At 38.5% G+C, this 9,484-nt stretch overlaps 2 protein-coding genes across 2 annotated transcripts in view; one reads left to right on the top strand and one right to left on the bottom strand.

Moving 5' to 3' along the window:
• The window catches only part of Meltrin (disintegrin and metalloproteinase domain-containing protein meltrin), an 80,641-nt gene extending 75,676 nt beyond the window's left edge, over positions 1 to 4,965 (bottom strand). Inside the window, exon 1 of the mRNA XM_071700137.1 lies at positions 4,504 to 4,965. Within this exon, the coding sequence (XP_071556238.1) occupies positions 4,504 to 4,702 (199 nt within the window). The 5' untranslated portion in view covers positions 4,703 to 4,965. The remainder of the gene's footprint in view (positions 1 to 4,503) is intronic.
• Positions 4,966 to 5,649: 684 nt separating this feature from the next.
• Positions 5,650 to 9,473, top strand: LOC139769310 (cilia- and flagella-associated protein 206). The gene is made up of 13 exons (XM_071700256.1): positions 5,650 to 5,742; positions 5,834 to 5,996; positions 6,071 to 6,251; positions 6,539 to 6,708; positions 6,855 to 7,098; positions 7,187 to 7,316; positions 7,678 to 7,785; positions 7,847 to 7,949; positions 8,054 to 8,121; positions 8,277 to 8,425; positions 8,489 to 8,587; positions 8,719 to 8,854; positions 9,155 to 9,473. The coding sequence occupies exons 1-13, from the start codon at positions 5,650 to 5,652 to the stop codon at positions 9,380 to 9,382; spliced, it is 1,872 nt and encodes a 623-aa protein (XP_071556357.1). The 3' UTR covers positions 9,383 to 9,473.
• Positions 9,474 to 9,484: the final 11 nt, after the last annotated feature.

Below are 9,484 nucleotides of genomic sequence, written 5' to 3' on the forward strand. Positions count from 1 at the left end.
ATTTTTTCTACTTTAATAGACGAAGCTATTTTAAACTATCAGGAATTCTAGGACTATTAAAAAGGAAGCTAGAACTCTCAATAGTTTGTGAGTTTCTACAAAACGCCAGTTTCACACACACACACACACACACTACTTTATTATTACGACATTTCTGTTAATGTATTTTGAAATATTAGAGATGTAAAACGAAAGATTTCAGAGAATTTATACTTCGATAATGATCTTAATTGATGAGCCAACTCAGAAAGACATGTAGCACACGGGTGCTGGAAGGGTTGAGAGTACTGTAAGAAATCATCGAATGGCGAAAGAGAGTCGTTAGATAAGATCCGCGGCTTTCAGTACGCTGAAGTACCAAGTGGTAGCTTCAAGGTCTTTTTGTCGGTACCTTCACGGCCTGTCGAGCATTCCGAGAAGAACGAGAAAATAACGAGCTCTAGCGATACTTGGACGCGAGTCCGCAACGCCAGTACTAAATAAAGTCAGTGTTATAATTTTGCAGCATACTTCACAAAACAGAAACTTGAGAGAATATCTCGTTCTAATTTAGCTGAAAAGCAGCGTATCTTCGTACGATAAGACCGTCTTGTAAAGAATTGTTTGACGGGTTGAGGCAAACAATTATCAAGTTGCAGAATGCAGAATGCAGAATGCATTCTGCAACTTGATGATAACCGCTTGTCAAAAATGATTTGTAGCGGAGGAACGCGGAATCCCGGAGTTACGATTTGAGGAAGAGAACTGTGATATTGTGATATACGATGCACGCGAGAGAGGTTTAGCCTCCGCGGAGGAAACGCGCGAAGGCTAAACGCATCGCCGACATAAAGATTATACGTCTCTATTCCGTCTCCGCCGCGAGTGCGATTAACCATTTTCCCACCACGTTACATATCGTCCGGGCACTCTGACATTACTCATTTGCAGCTGGCGGCTTTTTCATGCAGCTGCAAGCGCAACCCCGCGCGCTTGTACGAAAGCTCGGCAGATTTAACCATCTCGAAGATTTATACTGATGATATACGTTCGTAAGTATAATTACATTATAATGTTATTTTATGTCCTTTTCTCTCTCCTCGTGTTATCTTATGTTCTTTTCTCTCTTTGTAATATCGGATATTGCGAAAGAAATTTATTTTATTATTTTTATGCGGTATTTCCACGCGTTGCGGAGGAAACGTGAAAAGATACGCGATGCGATCGATTTAACGTTAAGGCGGACTTTTTTGGGGGGGGGGGTCCAACGTGCGCTCCGCCTCACATGTGACCAGGAAGAATAAATAAATCGTAATGTAAATCCCTATAAATCTCTCACACGGTCCTGCGCCGCCATCGCATTTACATTCAACATACTCCCATAAATTTTTATCGACTGCATTGACGAACTGGTGATCCTCTCCCCCTAGTCTAACAATGGACATAAATTCCATGGCGCCCTTTGTTGGAATGCCTCCATTCTCGCCGGAGACCTCCTTTTTACACAACGAGGGATATTATTTATACTAGCTCGTGTCAAACTGCGGCGAAACCAATCACGACGATTCGGGATTTAATAACGATCTATAATAATTATCGGACAGGAATACTCTCAGGTTAACATTTAATTTTAATCGATACGAATGTCTCGTTTCTAAAAAAAAAACAGCTCGCGGTTCAAAATTAGGAAAATCTCATTCATTCATTTATCAATATGAATCGATTCAAGTTAAGTTTGTATTTAACCCAAGAATGGACGCCTCATTTTTTTGCATGAACGGTCACCTGGGGCTACTTTTATACCCCAATTATAGGTCATTGTTATTAATACATATTACATATTTCGGATTTCTATAATTTATTTGGAGTTCTATAATTTATCAGTATTTGGGGACAATATGTATATATATTTACTCAACATTTCTCGAAAAAAGTAAGAAGAAACCAAAAAAATATTTAAAAAACGAAAAAAGCACATTAAAATTACTGTGACATAAGTTTTATTTTTTCGGCACTGGGGTGTTTTAGTAGCTCCAGCGCCCGTTCTCAAGTTAAAGCTCTCAACTGTGATCTTTACTTAAAAAGTAAGGTCCCTACTTTATTGAAATATTCCGAATTTAAGCTATATCAATAAGAGTTACGTATTCGATTATGGTAGCTGGCAATTGCGGTCTCATTTGCAATGAATAAGTCACCGAGATGCACGTGGCGGTTTATTACGTAATTACGTTCATGCTTCGGAAAGGTCGTCGATACAAAGAAACTCGTGATTCATTGCGTCCTTCTCGGCGTAAACGCGGTGACTGTCGCGCCGTAATTTTCGCAATAGAACTTACCACGAGACGTTATTTTACAAGGAAGTAACGTCAAAATAAAATAAGTTTACGACCGTTCCAATCCTGCTGTTTTCTCCGCGTACTTTTTTTATGTCCCATTTTCTGTTGCGATAATGAGTACATTGTTTTGAAAGACGCGTCAAACATTGCAACATAAATATTCGAATAGGAAATGAGGAAATTATATAAAATAATATGTAAAAATCCGAATATTATATATAGCTGAACGACGTTGCGAGCGAATAAAATGTTTATACGTGATTTTAATGCAATGCAGATTATTAAAAATACGTAGCTTTTATTTTAACCGTTTTACATTACACCAATTTCCCGATAAGCAATCAAACTTGTTTGCTTATCAATTTCCGATATTAAAGATAAAACGGTCTTTTTTTTTACACATGATCCTTTGATGATCGTTAATGAACATTGCTGATGTTTCTGCACAGCGTTTATATCCACGTAATTAACGGTGAAATGTCAAACAAAATTTGCTCTCCGTTGGAAACTCCATCTCGTATATTACAAAATAAAATCAGGAAGCGTTAGATTTTTCCATCTCTGTCTTTACATATGTTAATAAAATGGTATAAGTTCAAAAATGTTACAGTTCGAGATTAAAAACGGAATTACGTAACATACGTAACGGGACGTGTAAGAATTAATTTAATGAATGCAGATTCGGTTTCAAAAATGCACGCAGCATGGCAGTACAATGTAGAATATTTATGAAAATGTTTAAATGTCTAGATGGAATAATCACGTAAAAGGAAAAACCATCACGTACAAAACACACCTAATGTAACTAGTTTTGCTATTTAAACACGACGTTAATCCGCGGAGGGATCCGCTCTCGCAGCGCAACGGCAACGTGACGTTGCGGCGCGCATTGCAGGAATTCTGTTCTGCGGTAAGAATTCCCCAAAGAAATTGCGGATCATCTCGCACGAGAGCGACGGCCACACGCGCTTTAAAACGAAATCACTCGGCAATGACGTTGCTTGTCGCGTGGCCATGAAAATGCAACGCACATATCGCTGTGTGCGGCACCAATAAAAAACGCGCCGGACGATTCATCGATTGATGCGTCATACGAGAAATCGCGCATCGACCCATTGATCATCAATTGGTCGCGCGCGCCAAGAAAAAGTCCATTTTTCTCAATTTAACACGTTAACTGCCATTAGGTAATTTTGTCTTCGAAGCCATTTCTACATCAGCATATTATTTTAATATATTTAATTATATTTATTTTTTTGCCAAAACTCACAATAAAATTTTATTCTTCCTCTTCAAAAAAATCGAATCGGTGAATATATTAAAAAAGTGTCCGTTTATAGGCCGCCAATTACGAATTCGATAGCAATTTATTAAATTAAAATATCAAATTTGTAAATCGAGCATCGTTCGAATACTCCCTCACTCTCTTTCACTCTCGTGAATCATTATATTGTATAATCGGATTTTGTGGGTATACGATGGGTTTTACAAATACAACTCATTGTCTGCGTTAATTTTACTTAATTTCGCACTTAATTATCTATTTATATACAAAAAACGAACATAGCTGTGGAACTATTTATAAGAACATCGAGAAGATAATTTCATTACTTGAACGCGATGTACATAGCACGATCGTTAAAGCATTAAAATTTCACGTATCGAGGACGCGAAAATCGCGAATAAAACCGGAGCTTCAACGGTTGAATGTTTACGCGACGTGAATAATATCATCGTCGCCGCGTGAATTTAGCCGCGGATCTTTTCAAGTTCAAAACAAAGACGTTGCATTTACGGCATATAAAAGTAAATACCGTAAGTTTCGTTTCGCACATGCTTCGGCACTGGCGGCGAACGCGCGCGATAAACGAGAGAAACGTATATGCAGATCACATAAAACGACGAAGCGCAGGAGCCAATCGAACGACCTTGAAAACAACATATCGAAAAGTACGTATACAAGTGCAGACTGGCCTAACGGCATTTTGACGCCGCGGCTCTTTCATTTACTCCGAATACTCCGATGCCCATAAAATCAAATCGCACGATACGACGGTTACACGCGACTGCGAGACGCGAGAGGATCAGCTGGAGCGTCATGCGTCACCGTGCAGGAAAAGTTAACGAAAGCCCCGTAAGTAACGTAACGTGCATTGACGAGAAAAAAAAATCGTGACGCGTGACTTACCTTGACTCTCGGCGTACGCGACAGGGACGACGACGTCGACGATCGCCAGCAGCAACGTCAGAAGGATCAGCACCAGTTTGCACCTCGCCGTCGCACCACCGCCGCCGCTGCCGCCGCCGCCGCCTCCGCCTCCGCCGCCACCACCGTTGTCGACGGCGACGACGCGTCGCGGATCGGCGCGCCGGGAATCGCGCGCCATGTTCCTGAGACACTCGACAACCCGCTGGCTGGCTCGCTGCCTTGGGACGCGTTGACCGCGACTCACGCGAACGTCATGACAACACGGTGCTCCACACGACGCGGCGACCCACGCTCCCTCGCACGTTGGCTGTCTCGCGTCTGTCGCTCGCGCGCGCACACACCACACTCACGTTACCGACCACCCAGCCCGACTGGCTCCGATTTACTCCGAAAACTCCGAAGTCTCCGAACGCGCAGACCGTCGCGACACCTCTGTACCGTCGGCCGACCGCCCCCTTTCCCCCACCGCGGCGACGTCCGGTCGCGGCGCGGCGGAAACGGCCGAGCGCGAGCGCGCCGTGACGCACGGAATTCAAACGCGAATTCGACAATACGTATTATTTTTGTGATTATTAATTCGTGAAAAAATGATCGTATTCGTACATTTGATGAAATTCAGACCGGCTTTAAGAAATTTTATCTTCAGGAGCTACTGCTTTCCATTTCCCGAAGAAGTATCGTGTATCTTTATTTTTATTTCTCATATAAAACCATGTGTAAGCGTTAAATGTATATTGTAAATGTTTATTGTGGGGAAAAATAAGAAATCATAAATCTTTCACTAGTCGACATGAAGTTTGCGCTTGTATACTTAGATGTATGAAGTACGTAATAAATATTAATCGATAAAAGAATATTAATTTTAAGCACGATGATACGTCTTTTTATGTCAGTAGTTATTGTGCAAATCAGTCTACTTATTGATTTTTAATATTATACTGATAATAGATAATAGTATTTAAAGAATTTAAGAAAGTATTGAAACGTTTATAGTAACGATAGGTTTCAATGTAAGTATCGATCAAACTTTATGGGTGGATGGGTGGATGGGTGGATTAGTTCGAGTCGACGATTGTAGCAGGTGAAAAGTTCTAAATCAGCTGACTATTTTATTCGCCTCTTATAATGGAAAACGTTCGAAAAGAATTGGCGAAAAGAATCGTAAACGAATGTAAAGTAAAAGGGACGTCAGTAACCAAGGATTTGACTTCGTTTTTGGTAATTTAATAACCAATGAGATATTATTGAAGCGCAAGCAAGATTCCAAGCAGTGATTAATTACAAGCAGAGTGTTCTAAAAAACTTTTAGCTCTCTCTATATCAATTAAATCCAGCGTACCGAATAAAAGAAAATGACGAGGAAAATGCGAAAGTGATTCAAGCTATAACGGAGAGGCTATGTGACCAAAGCCGACCCAGTCTTGTAACTTTGAAAAATCAGCTGTACTTCGCTAAACATTATCATGATAGAGGTAAAAGCATGTTTGAACTGGATGTTGCTTTTATATGTAGAAATTATTACCACGATATTTCACATTTCGCTCAGACGAAACTGTCAAAAGGCATCGATTACGACTGCACCAAAAAACTGCACCTCTGGTCGCCGAAATTTGCGAACCTAACAAATTGGAAAGTGGAAAAGATACGGAAAAGTTGTATCAGAAAATATTGGCAGTAATAACGCTTCTGAGCGGTCTGGGAAGCCCCACGGTCTCATCAGTTCTGAGGTAATCATCGATTATGTTCGCATGAATTTAATAAAAATTCCAAGTTAAATAAAATCAAGCAAGATCAATGATATTCAGTGTTCCGTCTCACATTTCTATCTTCTCAATCTCGGAAAATTTATCTTTTGCAAACACAGCATTATTACTATCGCGAATAAAAAGAAATATTCTCGGCAAATTATTTAATAATAATTATTTATTATTAAATATATATTTATTCAATTTCTCGTAAAATCTTCAACGTAAAGTTTGATACATAATGTTACATATAATGTATTTAACATTAGGGAGGTTTCGGTGGCGTTGCAGAGCGTCTTTCAGGCTTCCGAGCTGGCTCACTACGTGACTTTGCCGAAACGGGAAAAAGAGGAGCAATTGATGGAGTTAATGTGTTTAGTTGCGGGAATCCGTCTATTTAACAGAGATTGTCAACGCGGTGGCGAGGGGATTGACGACCGTAAGAGCGCGGAATAATTTTTAATCCGGCCGACTCGGTGACAGCTTAAACCTGAATGGCTTTAAACGGGGATAATATCGTGAAAGATGTTATAACTACAAGAAAGCTTCTCGCATCACAAGAATGATTACGATAATTATTTTTAGTGCCGAGCATTCTACAAGAGGCTCTAACGAAGACCCGCAACTCTATTCTCGAGCTGTTAGAGCCGCTAATGGCTAAGATATACAAGTTCACGGCCGTCGTGGAAAACGCGATCACGCGCATATCGATCGACGCTTCGGATGCTGCATGTAGCAGCTCAAAGGAAGCGGCATTAGACGCAGACGGAAAAATTGAGTGGGCCATCGAAATGTTAACGGCCAGTCGTCAGCAAGAGACCTACATTAGGTATATCTACATCTCTCAAAAGAGAAATGATATTTTCGGAAGAGAAATGTCGACAATTCACTCGATTTCTAATACAATCTTGTCGTAGAAAGCTGCTGAGTGATGTGGAACGTAGCGAGAACACGGTGAAGAATCTGCTGGAGCGTCTTCAAGCGCGACTCTTTAAACTCCACGACACTGTTCGATACAGAACGGCTATCCCTACTACTCAAGTCTACGTAAATACGACTGCTTAAAAAGATAAAATTGATGCCCGACATAATTACTTTGTTAGCATTTGCTAAGTATTTTTAGAAATTAAAAGTTACGGAATTCCGTATAGTCGTTTTAATATAATAGTAACAATTTCGATGGAACAATTGTTTTCGTATATAAATCTGATTGTTCCATATAGAAGAAATAATTCATTTATTAAAAATAAAATGTATTATCTATTAGCGGAATTCTGTAACAAAATATAATATTTCTTTGAAATTCGAAAAGTTATAAATTTTTATTAGGATAAAATGTTTGTTGAATCGTTTTCATTAAATATAATCGTATTACGACGATTAATAATATATATACTCTGCCTATCAGCCGCAATTTATCGATTTGGCGGATATATGGATGGGTCTGCAAGATGAGGTGATCATTTTGAGTAGCATCAACAACTTCCTGTGGGAATTACAGAGTTTGAGCAATAAGGTATTAATGCGTTCACCAATGTTACTTATCCGGTTTGTATTTAGAATGATTTACGTTATAGACTGTGAACATTTACGAGCAAACAAAGTTAGAAGATATAGCCGAGGATGTGGATATTTTAACCGATGCTGAAAGATTGGAACGTTCCATGGGGAATTTAATAAGTATTAATAGTTCTTTAAATTAAAAACGAATTTTTACTCATCGATCTTATTTCGTTCGCATAAATATTTATATGGAATGGATATATATCTTTCCGTTTTTACAGCGGAATGTGGAGAATGTTTGATATATTATCCAAACGTCACTAAAGACTTCGAGAAGATCAATTTAGAGGTAATCGTAATATATAGAGCAACATTTACAGCTAATACTTCTATATAATTTTACGAAACTTAAAGAATTAAAGAGCTTGTACAAAAATTTTATGTGATTTTATTCCAAAGACTCGAATAAATTTTCAAATAATGCTGGACCGAGGAATTTATTAGTTTCTAGGATTTTGCGCGTGGACATTTGCGACGGGCAAAGGAGCCCTTATACCAGGAAATCCGAACAACGGTGTTGCAAAATGGAGAGGAAAACATTATGCCTTTAAGTCGCCCGAAGTAGCCACTAAATTCGGAGAAAATCCCGACAGGTATGCCTTTATTGTATAAATAAAAATAATTTATATATATTCCTCAGCTTCAACTGCTAACAGGTACATTTACGACGCGCTCAATTTTGTTCGCAATCACGCGGAATACATTTATCTGTTCCAATTGCATGAAGAAATCGAAGCCATGCAAAGCCAAGAAGAGTGAGTTAATCAATATTTTGTTTATTAATAATTATATATATATTAAAATATAATTGAAAAGTTATATATTTAATTATATTTTGTCGCTTCTCGCTTATATAAACGAGCCCAAAAAATATTCATTTTTCAAGATTAACGGAAAAAGGATTGCGGTTAAAAATTCGTCATGATCAGAAAGTTCAAACAGATGTCCACATACTTCCGCCCTATATTGATAAAGATTATACTTCCAGCATTTGGGAGCTGAAGCGTAGAGCATTGCACTTGGTACGTCGAAATTTATCGACTTGTAAAAAAAATACTTGAATGATAAGATATATGTCTGAGGAACAATAAGAAATCTCGGCTCTCTAGCAATGACAATTTTAAGAACTCCGTATTTTATCTATCCACGACTTTTAATATTTCGCCTTATTATTTGTAGAGTTCTAATATATTACGAAACATATTGATCAAAAATATGTAATATGCATATAATTTTGACATATAATTTATTTTTCCATTTTTTCTCAGTTCTGTAGTGTAGATGAATAAGATGAAAAATACTGATTTCGCATAATTTTTCAGGCAAACATAAGTCGATGTGCTACGCGCAGCACGCAGACACTTAATTCGCACTTTCGATATGGTGTTTACGTGCAAGCGGCTCTGCCTCAGGATAAGGAAGTTCAAACCAGAAGAGATAACTATACAAACACAAAGAAACTCATGACGTTTATATTTGGATTGCGAGGCAGGCGGGATGACAATCAGCACGTTGTATCGTTCTTGGAAGATGAGCTTGAACATTTATAAAATTCAAGTTATCTCTGAAATAATTGTGTAAACTTGTATACACGTAAATGTCTCAACAATATTGATATTAAATGGAATGAAAAAAATTACATATTTACATTG

Source organism: Temnothorax nylanderi, unplaced genomic scaffold, assembly GCF_030848795.1.
Source record: "Temnothorax nylanderi isolate EJ_2023f unplaced genomic scaffold, tnyl_v1.0 TNYL_tig0021_pilon, whole genome shotgun sequence".
In the NCBI taxonomy this organism is placed as follows: domain Eukaryota; kingdom Metazoa; phylum Arthropoda; class Insecta; order Hymenoptera; family Formicidae; genus Temnothorax; species Temnothorax nylanderi.

Excerpts from the sequence above, each read along its gene's own strand:
- LOC139769310 (XM_071700256.1), top strand. The coding sequence starts at position 5,650 with ATGGAAAACGTTCGAAAAGAATTGGCGAAAAGAATCGTAAACGAATGT. Across the intron at positions 5,997-6,070 it reads TAAACATTATCATGATAGAG|ACGAAACTGTCAAAAGGCAT; the intron begins GTAAAAGCATGT and ends CATTTCGCTCAG. Across the intron at positions 8,588-8,718 it reads GCCATGCAAAGCCAAGAAGA|ATTAACGGAAAAAGGATTGC; the intron begins GTGAGTTAATCA and ends TCATTTTTCAAG.